Genomic DNA, 20,917 nt, shown 5'->3' on the forward strand with positions numbered 1-20,917 from the left:
CTCTCCCCGGATTTGTGACGTGTCGGGGGCAGCACACAAAGCCGGGGCGTCGGGGCCGGGGGACGCCCACCCGCAGGCCGAGAGCCCCGATGGGATGGGGAGGGGGCGGGCAGCGAGGCGCCCCGGGGCGCCGCGGCCCCGCGCGGCATTAGAGTGAGCGCCGAGTCGGCGGGGGCGGCGGGGGGCGGCGGGGGGCCCGGGGGGGCCGGGGGGGCCCCGCGCGGCCGGCGGGGGGGCCGCGAGCGCTCGTCGCGCGCCTGGCTGCTGTGGCCGCGCTGGCCGCCCGGGCGCCCCGCTCGCCGAGGCCGCGCCACGCCCCCGCGGAGGTGGAGCGGCGGCCCGGGGCGGGGGCGGGGGCGGGGGCGGGGGCGGGCCGGCGGCTGGCGGCGCCCGGGCCCGGGGCGGGGGCTGTGGCAGCAGCTGCAGCGGCGGCGGCGGCGGCAGCGCCAGGAGCTGCTGCTGCAGAGGCGGAGGCTGCTCCTGGACGCGCCCGGGCCGCGCAGCCGGAGCCCCAGCCCCGAGGCGCCGGGCGGTGCTCTGGGTGCTGCCGCCGCCGCCGCCGCCGCCGCCCGCCCGCCGCCCGGGCCCCCCCCGCCGCCGCCCGCGCCCCCGCCGCCGCCCCCCCCGGCCGCGTGTGTGCCGCAGCCCGGACGCCGCCCCCGGCCGGGTCTCCACTTCTCGGCCGCGCCGCCCATGACAGCGCCCGCGCGAAGATGGCTGCGAAGGGCGCGCACGGCTCCCACCTGAAGATGGAGAGCGAGCTGGAGCGCTGCCGCGCCGAGGGCCACTGGGACCGCATGCCCGAGCTGGTCCGGCAGCTGCAGGCGCTGCTCGGGCCCGGCGGCGGAGGCGGCCGGCGACCCAGCCCCGGCGCCGCGGTCCCCGCTCCGGACGCCGGTGAGTAGGGCAGGGGCCGGCCCCGCGCGCCCCGCGCACCCCGCGCACCCCGCGCACCCCGCGCGCCGCCGCCTCCGGGAAGCGGGCCCCGACTGCCCCCCGGCCGCCGCGGCCGCCTTCGGGATTACGCCTGCTGCGGCGCTGCTCCTGGCGGCCACCGGGTGGTTACTCGGAGGGCACTTACGCCCCGGGAGAAAGACCCCACGAGGCTTGAGCGGGCCGGGGTGGCGGGGGGGGGGGGGGGGGGCAGAGAGAAAGGGCCCTGGCTCTCTGCCCTGTGGGATCATGTGGGCGGGTCCGTCCCCCGGGAACTGGCGGTATCGGCACGGATGGCTCGGGCCAAGGGCTGCTGGACCCTTGCACACCCCCTCCACCCCGCGCCCCGTCCGGGTCCCGCCAGGTGCAGGCCGTCCAGTGGACAGCGGTGCCCCATCCGCAGCAGACAGGGGTGGGGGGTGGCCAGAGCGCCGGGGCGGGCCGGAGAAGAGGGAAAGAGGCCTCGTAAGCCTCAGTTTCCTCATCTGTGGTCGGACTCGGGACCCATCCAGCCCCGGCACTGGGCGGCGTTGGCAGGAGGGCTGGTTTGGCTGGGCTGGGCTCTTAGGCTGGGGCGGGAAAGCACCCTGATGTGGCAGCCGGGGCAACACCCCGCCCCAGCTCGGCCTGGGGAGCCCTCCCGGAGCCCTCTCTGTGCACCACCAGTTTAGAGCCTTGTGGAAGGAGGCGGGGAGTCAACGAATGCAGATTTTAAAGACTGTGCAGCCTGTGCAACAATAATGGTAGTGACCATAGCTAACACTTATCCAGCCTTCACCATGTGGGGGGCACCGTCCTACCAAGCCCTTGAGCCAACTCATTAATTCCTCGCAACAACCCCTTAAAGTAGAGACACTTTTGTTTGCCCCATTTGCAGATATGGAAACAGAGGCCCTGAGAAGTTAACTAACTTGATCATCAGGTCAGTAGTGGTAGAGGCAGGATTTGAGCCCAGGCGTCTGAGTATATCCTTTTAACCACTTGCACTGTTACCTCTTAATGACGTGTAGCACAAAATCCCAGCCTGAGGAGTTGCCAGAAGGGATGGGGAGGTAGAGCAGTGACCAGAGGGTAGTCGTGGGGTAGATGGCGGAGGTCAGAGGAGAAGGGGTTTTGGGGAAGCAGCAGAATGTGTGCTGGCGTCAGGCTGGTATTGGGAAGGGCAGAGGGTGTTTGCCCAATGAGGAGGAAGGAGAGAAGGACACTGAGCGGGCTAGGTGACAGGGACAGAAGGACGATTGAGTTGAGACTTTGAGGTGGGTCTGTGTATGGCAGTGTGGAGGAGTGACCAGAGCTAAAGGCAGAAGCTGGTGAGCCCTCCTCTTCCAGGGCAGGATAGAGAAATTGCAGGTGCCCTCTGTCCCCCCCTGTGGGGCGATGTAGTGATTGTAGTGGGGTGGGGCTTCCGAGGGTGGATATGGAAAGGACCCACACAGAGAGCACTGGGCCCTGGGTAAGTTATGGGAATCTGAGTAATGTTGGTCCCACAGCGAAATGTGCTGAGCCAAAACAGGAACCTGCCCCCCTCGAGTTCAAATGGGTCTGTATTTTCCAAACTGCTTTTTAGAGGTCTCAAGGAGGTTACATAGTTAATTGGTATCCCAAGAAGAAAGAGCTTAGGGAGCCCAAAAACTAAAGAAACTGGACCTAATGGATTCAGTATTGTTAAACAGACTTTTTCTAACTGCAGGACTTTTCAGAGCCTTTATTTTTATTTGTTTATTTTTTAAGATTGTATTTATCTATTAGAGAGAGAGAGAGAGAGCATGAGCAGAAGAAGGGGCAGAGGGAGAGAGAAAAGCAGACTCCTGGAGTGGGGAGCCCCATGCAGGGCTGGATCCCAGGTCCCTGGGGATCACAACCCAAGGTGAAGGCAGACGCTTAACCAACTGAGCCACCCAGCCACCCCTTCAGAGCCTTTAATATGTTCACCTGCTGTGATGTACAAGCCAAGGTTGGAGTATAAATAGCATATTTCTCAAACCTGCCTTGACCATATTCTAGGAAGCATTATTGGGAAACACTGGTATGGTGTGGTTTATAAATGGTATGGTATGATTATAAAGTGCTTTCCCTATTTTTTTTTTTTTTAATTCTTATAAACAACCTGGTGGGGAGAGCAGGAGCTATTGTCTCCATTCTAGACACAGGGACACCAAGGCCCAGAGAGGTCACATAATGTGTATGTGACAGAGCCTGTATGCGAGCCTCAGTTCCAGGCACCGAATCCACTCTGAGTGAAGGTGGGGTCAGGGCACAAGGAGCCTGGCTTGGCTTCACTGTGGGGACCGCCTGGCACAAGGGGGACCAGTGGGGTCTCTCCTGCCAACTTTTGGGTTTGGTTCTGGGAGTGATTTTTCTCCCACTGCTAAATCTGGATACACTGTCCCAACACACACGCAGGCGCACATGCGGACTCACACGAGGAAGGAAAACAAAGGACTCCCAAACCTATGCATAGAGTATTTTTTGGATGGTCTGTTATTTTGATTCTCTCTCCAAGGTTCCTTGATCACTTGAGGCCCTGTTATTTTGGAGCAGTATAGCGCTGAGCCCTTTCAACCCAGGAGGGAGATTCTTACTGTACCATTTGGCCTATTAGAGTCTTACAGTCAGTGACCAGCAGCTTCGACAGTTCTCTCCTTCAACCGAGGGGAAAGGGATCATATTGAGAGGGTAGCCAAGCCCCAGGTGAACCCCATTTTAGAAACTAAGGCCCGGGGATCCCTGGGTGGCTCAGCAGTTTGGCGCCTGCCTTTGGCCCAGAGCGTGATCCTGGAGTCCCGGGATTGAGTCCCACATCGGGTTCCTTGCATGGAGCCTGCTTTTCCCTCTGCCTGTGTCTCTCTCTGTCTCTGTCTCTGTCTCTCTATCTCTCTCTATCTATCTCTCTTTCTCTCTGTGTGTTCTCTCATGAATAAATGAATAAAATCTTAAAAAAAGAAAAGAAAAGAAACCGAGGCCCTGAGTCCTGCTGTATCTAGAGTTTCCTACAGAAACTAAAAACCACTCCCAGGCCATCTATTTCAGTCAGGGGTCAGGAGAGGAGGACTCCTAAGATGGGGAGGGGAGTCCTCCTTGGGGTCTGGTGAGAATAAAGGGTTAAGGAGGTGCTCAGGCACTGAGGCCCCTACCCCCTCTTATCTGGGGAGGCTGCTCCCCACCACCTGCCCAGGGGGAAGATGGTTGCCACTATTTGTACGTTTTCTTTCAAACTCACATCCGGTTTAGATTTGGTCAGGATGGAGAAGGGGAATCCCAGAGTGTGGCTCGCTGTGATGGAGCTTGTTCATATAAAAACAAAGAACCTATCCAAGTGATTAAAGAAAAAAGAAATGAAATTACGAAAAATTTCCAAAACCTCAAAAGCAGAATGAATCCCATGTATCCATTAACCAGCGTTAGTGATTATGAACTTATGAATTACCTTGTTTGAGCTACACCCCAACCTATTTTTTTCCCACACTGAGTACCGTAGTAGGTACTTATTAAAAAGAACTCTTTTTCTTGCAGTTGCAAAGAGATTTATTTACAGTGGTGTGTAAGCACATACATAATGAAGTGGTGACCACTGGGAGCCAGTGTGGAATCCTTAAAAAAAAATTAAGATCAGAGTTCTGTTATACCAAAGGAGTTCTAAAGAGGAATTAGGATTTCAATAAGTCTCTTAGAATGTCATGGGCAAGATGACTTGGTGTGAGATAGGATGACAGTTTAGATGGTGGGTTGAAATTTCTTTTTCTTTCTTTCTTTCTTTCTTTCTTTCTTTTTTTTTTTTTTTTTTTTTTTGCAGTTTTCTGTTTTCATGTAATCAGTTGTATAATCCTTTATTTTTGGCTAAATAAGAGCTCTTTTGAAAAAAGCAAAACCACCATACCATTATCACACACATACACACACACACACCCCCCAAATCTAATGATTTAATTTTACAGGTCATTTGCTACAATCAGGATCCAAGTAAGGCTACACATTGCATTTGCTTAATAGTTTAGGTGTCTCTTTTCTCCCCCAATATTTTTTCCTCCAATATTTTTTTTAAGATTTTATTTATTCATGAGAGACACACAGAGAGAATGACAGAGAGAGAGAGAGAGAAAGAGAGGGAGAGACAGAAGCAGGCTCCGCGCAGGGAGCCCGACATGGGACTCAATCCCAGGTCTCCAGGATCCAGCCCTGGACTGAAGGTGGCACTAAACTGCTGAGCCACCTGGGCTGCCCAGTATTTTTTTTTTAAGACCTTATTTATTTATTCATGAAAGACACACAGAGGGAGTGACATAGGCAGAGGAAGAAGCTCTGTGGGGAGCCCGATAGGGGACTTGATCCCAGGACCCCAGGATCACGCCCTGAGCTGAAGGCAGATGCTCAACCACTGAGCTACCCAGGTGCTCCTCCCCCAGTATTTTTTTTTTATGAAAATTTCAACATTCAGCAAAATTAAGCTGTACTTACTTTATCACATGTCTGCGCCTCTATCCATCCATCTAGAGACTGTTAATCTGTAGTCATCCCCATCTTTTTTTTTTTTCTTAACTATATGATCCCCCCCACCCCCAACTGGAGTTTGTTCTGAGCATGTCTTCAGTTGGAGTTAGGGAGGGTGTGTTTGAGGCAGGTGGCCCCCTACTAGTTTTGGCCTCTTCCTCCTCTCACTGTGGTTAGAAGTTCCCAGCCCTCTGAGGCCCTGTGTGGTAAGGTAAGCAGCTGCAGAGACCACTATGTCCCCATTTGACTTCTTGGGGGAAGAGTGCACCTGGCTGGACCCAGGTTTCTGACTGTGGATTGGCAAGCTGTGGAGAGGGGGCACCGCCCTGCCAATGTGGTTCCTGGGGGGAAGGGGCAGGTATCTTTGAAGTGGGTCCCTGTGACCTGGCACCTTGAGAGAGGCCTGGAGAGGGCTGGGAGCACAGGGGAAGTTAGCTGCCAGAGGCATGGGGAGTCTGAGGGGCCATTAAGTGGGGGCCTCCTCTGGGCCTCTGCCCAGGGTGGAGGGCTGGAGGCTGGGCTGGGCTCCCAGAATCCATACCCAGGTTCCCAGAATCGATTTCACTGTCAGGAAGGTGTTTCTAATGCCTCCGGGAGGGGAGAAGCTGGAACACTTGACCCAAACCTCCACAGGGTGGAGGTTTCCGACAAGATGATAAAAAGCCATGCTTTACCTTCAGAGAAGGAAGAATGGGAAAGCCTCGAATCCACCTGGATTCTTATTAAACAACTGGAAATCTAGAACTTTGAATCTAAAATATTCTTTAGTCCTATGCAGAGATTGGCCAGTTGGGAATGGTGGGATGGACAGAAGAAGGGGAAGGAAGGCAGAGTGGAGAGGGAAGAGATGTTGGACCGGGAAGAAAAAGTCAGTTCAATTCCCCACACCTACCGAACACAGACCCTGCCTAGGGGGAATGAAAGGTGGGGGCGAAAAGGCTGGAGAAGAACCTGAAGCATTAGTTTACAGAACAGCCTGACACTCAAGGGTATGTGACAGTAGGAACAAGTCTTATCCCTGCCCTTGAAATTGGAACTCCTGTTTGGAAATCCTGTTACTTGGAATTACTATTACCTTTGAACGTACTGTTAACAGCCTTGTAGACTTCTTTATTTCTAAGCTGCCAGAAGCTCTGCTCTGCATGGGACACAGGGACAGACTGTCCTGTGGCTGTGTGGCAGAATGTGATATTATGTTGTTGATGTTGTGGGCTGGGACCATAGCATATCTTTATTAGTGTCTATAAAATGGGAGTAATATCTACCTTTTAGGCCATGCAGATTAAAGGATACTGTGTAATAAAGCCCTTGGCACTTCGTAGGATCAACAAAAATTGGCCTTCCTTTTGTAGTAAAAGATACTCATGGTTCAGAGCAGTGCTGCTCAAGTGATCTGTGGTGGATTCTTTTGATGTTTCGGAGGGTTTTTTTTAGTTCCCAATTTGTCGTGCTCTGATATTTTCATAAGATACACAAACCACTGCCCCCCATTTTTTTTTTTTTTTTATCATTCAATTCAACAGATTCAAATTTATTTTGCCAGGTTATCATCAATGTTTCTAAATGTGTACTCTAAGCTGAACTCATCTCTGTGGGATTGGGTGACAGACACAGACCCACCCTGGTCCACTGACCATCCTCTGAGCAGCACGAGTTCAGAGGACACTCCCATTGTTTTGAAGAGAGGCGTGTGCCTGGGCAGTGTTTCCAGGTTCAGGGTTGCTGAGAAGGAAGCTGGCTTCTCTGGGCATGAAAGGAACAATAAAGACAGCAGATGGGTAGTGGAGCCGGAGCCTAGTGGGGAGCTGCTGGTGCACCCCCACCCGGAGCCAGTCCAGGAGGGACTAGGGAGGGAGGGACCCTGTTCCCTCAGAAAGAGCAGGTTCTGAACTCTGCCTCTGGGTGAACAGGTGCAAAACAGGTTGGAGAGAGGGAGAGCCATGTGCCCAGTGGCCCATAGCTCAAGAATGCTGCTTAGGCACCCACCTCTAAGCAGCCCACCTTTCCTCCTAGCTGGCACCTGGAAATGGAGATTGCCTTTTGTTCTTGAGTTGACGTAGATTTTTTTCTAAGATTTTACTCATTCATTCATGAGAGACATGGATATAGAGGCAGAGCCCATAGCCAGAGGGAGAAGTAGGGCCTCTGTGGGGAGCCTAATGTGGGACTCGATCCCAGGACCCCAGGATCATGGCCCAAGCCAAGGGCAGACACACAGCCACTGAGCCACCCAGGCACCCCAGATTTTTTTTTTTTTACTAGATAATATATTCACGTGGTCAACCTTCCAAAGGGACCAAGAGATAAAGAGTGAAAAGCCTCCCTCCGTCTCTGCCACTTTCCCTGTAAGCCAGAAAGGCCATCAGATATGTATGAATGCTGTCACGTGTTTATCTATAAACACACGTCTGAGTCCACTGTATACACTCTGCTTTCTTACTGGTGTATCTTGGAGTTCATTCTTTAACAGTCTAGACAGAGCTCCTCATTCCTTTTTTATGACAGCGTGGTGTCCCTTTTTATGGAAGCCCTGTGCTTTACTTAATCAGCCTCCTGTTGATGGACATAAAAGTTGTCTCTAATTTCCTGCTATTATAAAAAATGCTGCTGGACTGACCTTATATGTCAGTCATTTTACACATGTGCCAAGAGCTCTGCGGCAGTGGGATGGCGGAGTCAACGGGGGTGCACAAAAATAATTTTGATGTATGTCATCAAATTGCCCCTTCTAGAGCTTCCATCAGCCTCTCCTCTACCAGTGGTGGATGATAGCTTGAACAGGTACTTTTTCGGCCATTTCCTCCGAATGTTAATTTTCGAAATCATGAGGTAGACTGCGAAAGATCACTATCAGGCTGTGGCATCCTCAGGGAAAATCTTTGGGGGCTGTTTTCTGGGATCTGGGCTTTCCAAGGTGTTCTCTGTGAGGAATGCCCTTTCTGGGGACTCTTCAGAGGCACACAATTTTGGGTCCATGGCTTTGAGTTGTGAGCAAACTGCAGTGGTCCTGAGAGTGAGGAGTGAGTGGCATTCCTGGGTAGGTCTAAGAATGCCACCCTGGCAGTAGAAAGGGCTCTGGGAAGACTTGGGACCAAGCAGACTTTCCTGGAGGCATTTTGGGTTGGCACGTGACTCCCTGAGCCTCTTGGCTTCCTCACCCCATGGTGGAGGGGATCCAGTTTACTTGGCAGCTGTTTGTTGGGCACTTAAGCAGAGTGGTGGGCCAGGTCCTCACCCTGGTTGCGGGGGACGGGCAGCAAACCAGTCACACTGAGCACTGCCACCCAAGGCTGTCGTGAAACCACGACACTGGCACTGAGCACTGGCATCCCACCCGTTCCCTGGGTTGCCTCTGCTGTAGGTAGCAGGAATGTGGTGGTCACAAGCCTGGAGTTTTCAGTGCTGTGTGCTATGTGGGGAGGTGGCAAGTAGAACCAAATAGTACAGGTTCCCCTGCCAAGTGGTGAGGTCTGGAGATAGGCTGACATAGGTGAGAGAACTCCAGAAGATGCCAGGACTAGACACGTCCAAGGATTTGCCCTGCTGCACCAATACATCTGCTTCCCACCTTAACTCTTTGCTTTCGTTGCTAGGTTATCCCTGATTCTGTTAAAAATACCATCAAAATGGAGAAAACCAATTATGGATACACAGAAATTAGGAGCTCATGAAAACGCTTTAAGCCACCTCATATATTTTTCCTCTTGGGTCGTTTGGCAGGGAATTCCTTCTTGATCTAAGAACTCATTACTCACAATGGGGCATGGGTGTGACTTTGTCCCTCATTTTAAATTCTGAAATTCTGGGAATTTGTCCCAAGTCTTGGGAGCTTTGCCTCCCCGACCACTAAACTACAGAAAATAAAACCAAAGGGGCAATTCATACTGTGACGATGATAGAATGCCTGTGTCTTTTCTCCAAAGGCTGTTTAACTTTATGAGACCCGTGTCGCTATTTATTTTCTTAGACTTGGACCACTCCTGTGCTGGGGCAGGGGTGGCTGGGTGAGTACAAGGCCATGTGTACCGGTTTCAGAGGGTCTACTACGTTCACTGGATCATCACTGCCCTGTTTTTCAGATGACTTTGGGAAATTGCTCCTGGCCGAGGCCCTCCTGGAGCAGTGTTTGAAGGAGAACCATGCCAAGATAAAAGACTCCATCCCTTTGCCTGAGAAGAATGAGCCAAAGATGAATGAAGCCAGAAACCATCTGAGTAGTATCCTTAACCACGGGAGGCTGTCTGTAAGTGGTCAGCCCCCTGCGCCTGGTGCCTCCTCTCTCCTCTCTGCCTGCTATCAGTTCTTCCCTGAGTCACGTGGTCATCTGAGCAGAAGTCTCCCTTAAGGGTTCAGTACAGTAGCCACTAGCCACATATGGTGCTTGAGCCCTTGAAATGGGGCCAGTCCAACCTGAGATGTGCTATAAGTATAAAACATACGCTGGAATCCAACGACTTAGCACAAAATGAAGGAGTTTAAGATGAGTAATTCTTTATATTGAGTATGTGTTAAGATGATAATATTTTGGATAAATTGGGTTAAATAACATATCTTAGGGGCGCGTGGGTGGCTCAGTTGCCTCTTAAAAGCATCTGCCTTGGGCTCAGGTCATTGGGCTCCCTGCTCAGTGGAGCATCTGCTGCTCCCTCTCCCTCTCCCTCCCTCCCTCTGTGTGTGTGCGCTCTCTTTCTCAGATAAATAAATAAATCTTTTTTTTTAAATCTTTAAAAATATTTATTGACACTAATTTTACCTACTTTTGCCTTTTTTAAGGTGACTAGAAAATTTTACCAAAAAAATGTAAATTATACATGTAGTTTAAGTTCTATTAGACAGTGCTTGGTTGACCTAGCATGTGCTTGGTTCTGGGCCCTTTGGGGGAGTCTGAGGGAAATAAGACTGCAGTGGGCCCATGATCTAGTTGGAAACAGGCAAACATGTGAAGTTGACAAAAGAGCTCAGTAACAGGGCAAGCTAGTTTAAATCTATGTGCATTTATTGAGCCCCTACTGTACAGAAGGCACCAAGGAGAGATATGGAGGGAAGTATAGTCAGCTCTCTCCACACCTTTGCTACTCCGACCGTGGTCTACCACCTGCAGTATGGGCATCCTCTGGGGAATGTAAAATCTGGATCAGAATCATCATTTTAAGATGCTCTCCAGAGTGAAAAAAAAAAAAAAAAAGATGCTCTCCAGTGATTTATGTGCACATTAAAGTTGAGACTGATCTGGATTATTATCCTGAGCTATAATAGAGGTGTGGGTATATCGTCAGAGACCTAAAGAGGATGTGATTTTTTCAAGGGATGTTCCAAAGTAATATATTTACTGACTTAAACATTTGTGGTGACCAAATGCCCAAGGCACTGTACTCTGAGGGCACTAAAGATAAATCTCACCTGGACCCTGCCCCCAGTTGGTTGCAGGTTTACTGAGAAAAGAAGTCCTATTGGCAAATTGTCCTAGGTGGACTGTGACCATTGCCACAGGAGTAGTCTACATGAGGAAGCAAGTTCAGGGGGCTACTCCCTAGGGTGAGGTGGGGAGTCAACCCAGGGTACTGGTAGTACTAGAATTGGATTCTTTCCAGGCAGGAGGTGGGGGGTAATTGACATATAGAGATAGGCTAGGACATTCCAGGAAGGAAGGAATATATCATTTAATGGTTCCTCTTATAAGATTTTCATTAAAGTATGTCAATCAGCAAGAGCAAAAGGGAATGGTGAGAAATTAGATTATAGAGGTACCTTGGGGCCAATAAGCAAGGACTGAAATACCAAGAGATGTGGGGCTTTTTCTGTGGAGGAAATGTACGGAAAATTTAAGGATATCCCCTTCAGACTCCTTAACAGGGATTATTGTAGCCCTGAGAGGTTTTGTGTTACCTTAAACCAGCCATTTGACCTGGAGCATGTCCCCTGACCTCTTAGGTCCTCCAGTCTCTCATCTGCCAATCAGAAGGGCTAGACTTGATCATTAGGTCCCAAGCTTTTCCTGCCAAAACCCCTTTTAATTTTCTTGCTTTTCCAGACTCCATTAAATATTTTTAAAAAAATTTTTTTACAGTAAAACGACTCAGGCTTATTGTTAAAAAGTCATTAAGTAAACAAGTAGTTTGAATAATAAATAGAAGTTCTTGTTTGCCACCCTCACCCCCAGAGTTCGGTGCTGGTCACCATTTGGTATGTGTCCCACATGCTTTTGTGTGTGCGTTAATGAACATACATATAGGGCTTTCTTTTCTCATAAGAGTAGGAGGATCCATGTTTGATGAGAACTTTCACTTGGAGCTCTCCCCATGCCAGTACTTCATTCTTTGCATGGGCTGAATAGCATCCACATATATTATCATGAAAACTGTTTGTATGTCAAATCACATTTACAAATTACACATTTTACCATGTTTTATTAATCAGAAGACCTTACACGGGCACCAATAACTCTGAGATAGTCACGATTATTCAGGCCAAAGCCAAAAACTTGATGCTGATTAGGCACAATAAAATATTAAAAGTAGTTTGTGGGATTCTCTATCTTACCCCAAAGGCCAGAGTGTGGCTGGGGGGATGGTCTCTCCTGGCCTCAGATGAAGCCCCAGCTGCAGTGCCTAGTATACTGTGTAGCTCTGATGAGATAGGGAGGAGATGTGGGCAAGGTGGGTCCTGAGGCCCATCCTCAGGGCAGTTTGGAATCTCCTCCCCATGATCTCTAAGATCCTATCTAGCTCATTTCTAAACTTTTGCTGTAACATCAGCTCTACCCCTTCCCCCAGCCCGAGTACCAGGCATTGTAACATCTCATTGGTCCTCTCAGTAACCTGCTGGGGGAGTTACTGCTATCTACATTTTCCAGGTGAAGAAACAGACCTAGGAAAGGTTAGTCACTCAGCCAACACCCTGCCAATTCTGCCCCGTAAGGACATTAAAACAAAACAAAAGCAAAAACAAACCACAAAACCCAACAACAACCAAAAATCCAACAGCAAGAAGACTGTACCATCTTTTATTATCGCTCCATAAAAGAGAAAACATCTCGACACCCAAAAGCAAGACAGATATGCTTTCAGGATTAAGGGAAGCTCGTTAAGTAGTTAAATTTAGCATCTGAAGCATTCACATTGTCCTTAATTTTTTCCCCAGCTTGATGGAAGCTCTGTTGTGAGTGGCCATTGGTCCAGCAGGAACCTCTACGAGCTACACTATGTCATCACACCCTGAAGTGTGTCCTTTTGAGCCTAGCTGGCCTTCTCCACATTTATAGTGGATCAGGATGATAATAATAATAATAATAATGACTCATGCCCTGTATTTATCTGACTCCTTTCTAAAGAAAAGTTAAAAGCTCTCCTCTGGACCTGTATAACTCTGATGCTTTTGGCATTGCTGTGAGGGGAGCGGGAGGGGTGGGTGTCACTCTCCCGCCCTCACCAATAGTGAAAATGAACCTGAGCAGTAAGAAAATGTGCCTGTGGCTTGAAACCAATATGGGGAACAGCAGAGTCTTTGCCCAGTTAGAGGAGACCCGTGGACCACCAGGCTCTGGGAGTGTGTAATCTATAGCCATGGCGGAGGGCATAGGTGGCCTTTTTGGGGAGACTAGAAAATGCACTCGAAAAATTCAGCCTTTGAAGGTTAACCAATAGTCAGAGCAGGTCAGGCCTACAGGGGCTGAGTGGGTCCACTTGGTAGAGGCATTATAGGAGTTCAGCAACAGAAAGAGCCCCCTGGTACTCAAGGGGTGCTTACTTCTAGGAAGAGGTGGGCCCGAGCATGTTCCCAAAGGATGGAAGAGGATCTGGATAGACCAAGGGGAAGGGGGAGATTATTCCAGATAGGGAGCTGTCTTTGAGCAAAAGCAAGGGGAAAATATGTATTTACAATGACCAAAAATACCAGTGCACACACATGGAACCAGTAGGCACTCATGAGAGAATTTCAGTGAGAGCCGTGGTATAGACCACAGGCTGTAGGTTTGGGGAGCAAGGAGATGTCACAAGCACTTGAGGGTCAGGGAAGGCTTCCCGGAAGAGGGTCTTAGGCAAGTGGTCATGGCTCCGTGAGCCTGGGGGCGGTGGCGGGGTTCATTCCAGAGGCAGAGATGGGGTGGAGGCTTTGCGGCAGGAGCCTGCTAATGTGTTTTTTGTCTTTTTAGCCACAGTACCTGTGTGAAGCCATGCTGATCCAGGGCAAGCTGCATTATGTGGAGGGCTCGTACCGAGATGCCATCAGCATGTACGCTCGGGCTGGGATTGATGACATGTCCATGGAGAACAAGCCACTCTATCAGATGAGGCTGTTGGCGGAGGCCTTTGTCATCAAAGGTAGGTATGGGCACCAGCCATCGCTCCCCATCACCATGTTCAGCTCCTTCCACTCTGGCCCCCATGAGCCAGGAACAGGTGGCAACTGTAGGGGAGTAGATGCTGTGTTGACAGTTGGCCTACAGGCCAAGGTCCCAGATATGTAGCCCCTAATAGTGCTCAGGGTGCTGACCCTCCAGGTAGATATCAGAAGACTCAGGTTCTCACCTTGGCTCTGTCAGTAACTAGTCACCCAACTGCACGTCCTTGGGCAAGTTACCACATCACCTTTCCTGGCCTCAGTTGACTTAATGTGTGAAACAGAGTTGAAATAGCTGCCCTCACAGGGTTACCCCAACCAAGAGGAATCAGTTGGGTAACAAGGTTGAGAAAGACTTGAAAAATCTGCTGTCCTGTTGTCAGATTGGTGCTGGTGACTGGCGTTGGCTACCAGTCGGGTGCTTCCTGGGATAGAACAGCCTGTCACTCCCCAGGTATTTGTGGGCACCTACAGGTGGCACAGGGAGGCAGTGCTGGCATCCAGTGATGGGCAGGTCAGCACCAGTTCCCAGAGTGAGTGGTGTTCTAGTGAGGCCCCAGGCATACAGGGTCATGATAACGGGGCTGTGGATGGTGGCTCCCTTGGGATACTATGTACTGCCATTGAGCTGAATTGAGCTGCCATTGAGCTGCCATTGAATACATGTTAGTAAAAGCCTGACCCCAGACCTTGTGCTTTTAGGCTCCTCCTTCCCCAGATCTATGAACCCTGGGATCATAGAGCCTGAGGAGCGGCCCTTGGTGGCGTGAGGTGTCCCAGGAGAACCTCTGCCCAGATTTTTGTCAGGAGTCTTAGATGATTGGTCATTTCCTTATTCCAGCACCAGCCAGTTCCCAGAGAAAAGTCTAGACAGGCTTATGGCCATATGGGGATTGGGTGCCTGAGATGGTAGAGTGTTTGTCACCTTCTCTATCGTAGATGGGGACATTCTTTCCATCCTATATATGGGTAAACTGGGGCCTATAGAGGCCTTGCCCAGAGTTGCTCAGAGATTTGTGGTGAAACCAGGATTGGAAACTCCACTCTGTCTTCTTAGGGGATTGACTGACATCTGTACAGAGCACGGCCTCCTTTGACCGTGGCTCTTACTCAAGGGCTATTTGTCCACCCCTGGGTCTCTTTCCCTTTTGAGAGACTGTCCATGTCATTCCAGGAAGTCTGCCAAGATTGTCACCCTGGACAGATGCCACACCAGAGTGTGGGAGGGAGGTGGCCATCGGGGATGATCCAGTATGTAGGGTCTTCTCCCTTTGCCCTCTGGTCCCTTTTTCTGTGCCCCAGCCTAGGCCAGTTTTAGGGGTGTTCTTCATTTAGCTTTTGGGTCTTTTGGGCCTCTTGAAAGCCACTCTGCCATGGACTCCCCAAACCTAACACCCTTCCTTGGGGGCCCTTTCCAGCACTTTCTCCTATAGCCCTGGCTCTACCTCCTGCTCCCTGTCTCCTGCTCTCTACTCTTTCCAGCACGCCTCCGGCTTGGGGGAACACAGTCCTGGTGGTCAGAGGTCCTGCAGGGGAGGTAAGGAGCCAAGAGCCGCCGGTGTGCGCTGCTCGCTCGTAGCCTGCGCTAGCTCCCCGCCTCTCACTGACTGCTCGTGGCTCCCACTTGCCTGCCTCCTGTCTGCTTGTCCTCACTGTCCTGTTGCAGCGACGGTGCCCTGCTGCTTGGCATGTTGAATTTCACCTGACCCTGTGTGTGCTTGAGATCATGCATGTGGCCTCCAGGGTGTGCATGATGTTGATTCTCCTGGGTTTGGGGGGACCCAGTGGGTCTCCCCATGTGGAGAGTCGGGGATGGGGATGGCTGGTCGTGGGGTTGTCTTAATCTACTGGGCTGCCATAACAAAATACTGCAGACAGGGCGACGCAAACAGCAGAGATTTATTTCTCAGAGTTCTGGAGCCTGGGAAGTCCAGGATTGAGGTCCCAGCAGGTTCGGTGTCTGTGAGGGCTCTCTTCGTGGGTTGCACATGGCCACCTTCTCGCTGTGACCTCACGTGTCTTTCCTCCATCTCTCTCTGTCCTCTTCTTATAAAGCCACCAATCTCATCATAAAGCCCCCTCCCTCATGACCTCATCTAACCCGAATTACTTCCTGAAGGCACCGTCTCTAGACATTGAGGGTTAGGGCTATGTACCACATGTGAGTCGGGGGGTGGGGTGGGTGGATGCAAACGTTCAGTGCATGGAAAGGATGGTGGTGTGTGAAGGCCATGGAATTCACAGAATGTTAATAGTTATTAGTCTCTTGCTCTGGACCAGATATAACCTGACCTCAATGAATCTACACAATAACCCTGAGTAGGTATTCTCTTCATTCCTTTGTTATAAGATGAGGAGTTAAGATTTTATTTATTTATTCACGAGAGATACAAGAGAGAGGCAGAGACACAGGCAGAGGGAGAAGCAGGCTCCATGCAGGGAGCCTGACCTGGGACTCGATCCCGGGTCTCCAGGATCACGCCCTGGGCTGAAGGCAGATGCTCAACCGCTGAACCACCCAGGCGTCCCCAATGAGGAGTTACAGTTGATGAGGTGAAGGGACTCTGGATTTCACTGGAAATGGCAGAGCTGGGATTTGAACCTGGGCAGCCAGAGCTCATCACACCCCATGGTAGTGCTGCTCTGAACCCTAGACTGAGGTAAATCATAAAAGCAGTTTAGACCAGTCCCTCGTGTTCCAGACGTGGAAGCCAAGACTGGAACTTACCCAGGATGGCAGTCAGCTTGGATTTGAACTAGAATGCTCCACCAGAGGCAGCCTCTACAGGCTCTGTCTGTCTCCAGGTGACCTCCCTCAGGAGCTTGCCGCGCCTACTCCTAAGCACTGCCTGCTGGGCCATCATACAGTATATTTACTATTTTGCAATGGGTTGTGCTTCCTGGTTCCACCTTGCTACCATCCAGTGGGGCAGAGGGTTTCCTGGGCATACCTGGTGGGATGGAGGAGGATAGGGCCATGTGTCATGGGTGAGCCTGAGCTGGCCAGGCCTGGGAGCTCAGTGGGAGTACGTGTGTGTGGGTATCTCCAGCGTGGAGATCTGGTTCTTCTTAGGGGAGTTGGGAGGAGGCTTGAGGTCTCTTTACTCCCTAGCCCCCAAAAGACATAAAAATACATTCAATTCACCTACTTTCCCCGTCAGGGCAGAGGGACCTGTCAATGAGTCCTTCCAAGGCATCATTTACAAGGACTAGGCCTTCCTCTGAAGTCAGGAGGATGTGGATTAGACCAGAAGATGCTTTCTGATTCTCAGGGAGGGCCCTAGACACCTATGGAGGAACTTGAGAGAAGGAGCACTTGCAGCAGTCCTGGGTCTCTTTTGCCTGGACTACAGAAATGATATTTGCACATGTGTGTGTACTGCATGGGGCTTACACCACCCTCCACCTTGTGAAAGGTGTTTCCTCTTCATCCCTACTCTGTAAGGTGGGAGGCAGTTGTTATGCCCACTCTATGGATGAAGAAACTGAGGCTTGCCCAAGGCTGTGCCACCTCTAAGTAGCAGGGTTGAGGTTGATGGCCAGGTGGTTAGCTCTCCAGCTTGTGTCCTACCTGTGACAGAGGACCCCACCTGAGGAGCAGATTACAGTTAGCACCAAGATGGGTTCACGGAGAAAAGGAGAGTGCGGGTGGTGTAGGAGCCCCAAGAAAGGGGAAGAGGACAGGAGGCAGTCACTGCAGAAACCAGGCCCCAACCAGGAGGGACGATGCTTAATGGGCATCATCCTTCTGTCCTTCTGTCCATGAGGGTTGCCCACAAGGGGACCTAACCGGGCCTTGGTTAGATAGGGGGCTTCAGCCTCTCCTGGCCTCCGTTCGCCTTGGGTTGACTAGGAGCTGCAGCCAGCGGTGAAGCCCTGTACCACTGTCCCACGGGTCCACTTAGTGTAGATGCAACCCTGGGCAGTGGTGTTCAGAAAACTTCCTCTTATACATCGACAGCAGTTTCCTTGGTCTGGGGTGGCAGCTCTGCCGCTCTCCCACCCTGGTCCCCAGACCCCACAGTGGCTCCCCTGTGACTTCTACCGGCAGCCCCCTTCCCTCGCCCCTGACCAAGGATGGCAGACCAGGGGAGAGAGAGCCTTGGGGAATAAATATTCCCAGCCCGTTCCAAGTACAGTTAGTAGATACCTGTTTTATTTTTAAGATTTATTTATTTATTTGAGAGAGAGAGCATGATCACACAAAGGTGAGCATGGGATGGTGGGGAGGCAGAGGGATGGGGCAAGAGACACTCAAGGAGACTCCATGCTGAGCGAGGACCCTGACGTGGGGCTCAATCTCATGGCCTTGAGATCAAGGCCTGAGGCGCCCAATGTGGGGCTTGATCTCAGGACCCTGAAATCAAGACCTGAAGTGAAACCATGAGTCGAATGCCATCCAGATACCAATTTTTCATGGTGTTGCCTCCTTACCATCATGGTTTGTGTGAGGGAACATCTTCCATTTACTTCATTTTTTTTTTAAGATTTATTTATATATTTATTGAGAGAGAGAGAGAGGCAGAGACACAGGCAGAGGGAGAAGAAGGCTCCATGCAGGGAACCTGACGTGGGACTCGATCCCAGGTCCCCAGGATCCTACCCCAGGCTGCAGGCGGCACTAAACCCCTGTGCCACTGGGGCTGCCCCATTTACTTCATATTAAAAAGTAATCAAGAGTGATATGGTTTCGAGGCCCTTCTCAGAAAGTCTGTTTGCAGTGCCGCCCACCCTCCTGAAGCCCTTACAGAGCCTACGTGTTTGATTCTGTGTGCTCATGGCTGCCAGCCCTGTCTCCCCACTGAACTTGATGCCCGTGGGGAACAGGTGGTCATTTCTTCTGCACCCCTAGTCTTCTCTCCCTGTTCTCCCTTTCTGGAGCCATTCACAATCCAGCTGGATGAGGTCTGCTCCTGGCATCCAATGTGATCTACAGTTCTGTCCCTTTGCCTTTTCCTGAGCCATTACTCTTGCCCAACATGTCCTTTTTTATTGACTATGCACAGAGATAGCCCTAACACTCCTTGCAGGTGCAGTTCAGGTGCTTCCTCCACCAGGAGCCTTCCTTTGGTTATAGCTGCAGCCTATAGCATCCTCTTCCTCTTTCCAGCTCATTTGGACCTTGACCCAGTCTCCCCAGTTAGAAGTCAGTATGTTCTTCTGCTAGGCATCTAGCCTCTGGTCCTTATACCTCTCCAGGTCCCCGGCCCATGTCTTCCAGGAGAAAGTAAAATTTGCTAGCAGTTGATTCAGCAAGCACCTGCCAGCAATGGCAAGATGAACAGTTAGGGTCCTTTCCCTTTAGGGAGTAGCAGTCAGGTGAGCAAAGCCTTCTGCTGGTGTGATGTGGCTCTGGGAGAAGCAGCTGCTCTGGAGGAGGAGTTAAGCCTGCAGTAGCTATGGCCAGACTGGTGATGAGTCACAAGCTACCTGGTGCCACTCTTTTCTGTCCAGTCCCTGAACAGACAGGTTATAGTGTCAGTGGAGTCTACCATTTGGAAAAATCGGGAAATGGAAACACCCCAGAGGTGGCCGGTCTGTAGCTTATTTCTGTGGCCTGCTGGGGGCAGGACAGTGAACTTCCTGCCTGGCCATGGTGCCCCAGCCATGCGGCTGCCCCCAGTTCTGTTCTGTGGGGAGCTCTGCCTTGACACCTGAGAGGGGCATTTGCAAAGTCCCTACTAGGGCTGTAGCATCTTAGCCCACTTCCAAATGGGGGTAACCTGGGATCACCACAAGAGTTGAGCAGTATGAGGCCTTGTTTTCCAGGTTTGGGGTCTGTCTGGCTCTAATGCTCTCCAGAACAAACCTACTAATAATAAGCCTTTGGACTCCATGGATAAGAAACTAGTGCCAGAGATTTTATTGACTCAAAACAGTTGGCTCTAGAAGTTTCTGTCTCTGCAGGAAGCCTCAGGTCCCCTCTCAGCCCCCAGCCCTCAGTTTGGTGGGTAGGCAGTGGACTGGGCTAGACGGTACTCACACCTTTATCCCCAAGCTGCATCTGGCTCCGTAGCAGCACATGAGAGCTACAGCATAGGGTTCTTGTGAGATCCTGGGGCATCAGGCCTTTCCCAGGCCCCAACCTTAGCTCTTGATAGGTTCTGGTCTTCCTGTCTTCTTTGGCACTGCCTTCAGCAGGAGCAGAGAATTTCCAATCCTGGGGTGCCAGGGTGGCTCAATCATTAAGCGTCTGACTCTTATAACAGCACAGGTCTTGATCTCAGGGTTGTAAGTTCAAGCCCTGTGCTGGACATGGAGCCTACTTAAAAAGGGAAAGAATTTCCAACCTGATTATCTCATTTGACCCTCAGCCACCTCAGATTGTTGTCTGCAAGCAAAACAGTCCCTTAGCAAAGCTGCATTTTCCAGAGGGATTGTCAGGAGTGAGGTTTGCCCTTTTTGTAGGCCTTATTGTGAACCCTAAGAAGTATCCAACATAGGCTAATATCCTGAAGTGTTCTTACCAGATGCCCTAAAACTCTAGCCTTCACCTTAAGACAAAATAGGCTGTGTTTCAATGGGTACTACTGCTGCTGTGTATGTAGAATTCCTGTTTCTTAGTTGGGAGATGAGAGATCTCTCATATCTGACATTAACTCAACCAAGTCTTACACTTCAGAAATTGTCCCCTCTGTGACATCATGCTTCTGGGGATCAGTTTCCATATAATCAGACTTAGGATTATAATGCCAAAAATGCTGCTCCAGCTAGCTGGAAAAGCAACAAAAAATGGAGGGAGGCATTGGGAACATGTGCACCCATATAACTAGAAAGTCATTGGGGGTAGGTAGCATCAGGCATAGCTGGATCTGGGGGCTCCTTATGTTGATGTCTTTCTCAGTAGCTCCAGATTTACATGGTTCTGTGCATAGCACTTAGAACTACAGGAGGAGAGAGGGCCTCATTGACCTGGCTTGGTCTCATGCCTACCCTAGAACCAATTACACTGACTAGCATCTAGGTTTCTGGGTTAGTCCCAGGGGTGGGGTTTCTCCACCTGAATCTTGGGGACTGGATTGAAGGAATGGTTCCTCGAAGGCAAATCAGTGTGCTGTGACCAAGTAGGTGAAAGTACGGAGGACAGAATCCCAGCACTTAGTCAGCAGTGACTCCCCTCGAGTTATACCGGTAGTGACTAAATCAGGATTTGAAC

General features: G+C 50.9%; 1 protein-coding gene across 7 annotated transcripts in view; it reads left to right on the forward strand.

The window, feature by feature from the left end:
* Nucleotides 1–20,917, forward strand: part of TTC7A (tetratricopeptide repeat domain 7A) — a 144,615-nt gene that overhangs the window by 28,078 nt on the left and 95,620 nt on the right. For 4 of the 7 annotated variants that reach the window (XM_025466022.3, XM_035696196.2, XM_035696198.2 and 1 more), the window contains exons 2-3: nt 9,501–9,664; nt 13,574–13,742. In XM_025466022.3, the coding sequence (XP_025321807.3) occupies nt 9,501–9,664; nt 13,574–13,742 (333 nt within the window). Of the gene's footprint in view, nt 1–624; nt 898–9,499; nt 9,665–12,561; nt 12,641–13,573; nt 13,743–20,917 lie in introns of those variants that run through there. The other 3 variants (XM_025466030.3, XM_025466041.3, XM_025466045.3) reach the window with 3 other exon arrangements.

Source organism: Canis lupus, chromosome 10 (assembly GCF_003254725.2).
Source record: "Canis lupus dingo isolate Sandy chromosome 10, ASM325472v2, whole genome shotgun sequence".
NCBI lineage: Eukaryota > Metazoa > Chordata > Mammalia > Carnivora > Canidae > Canis > Canis lupus.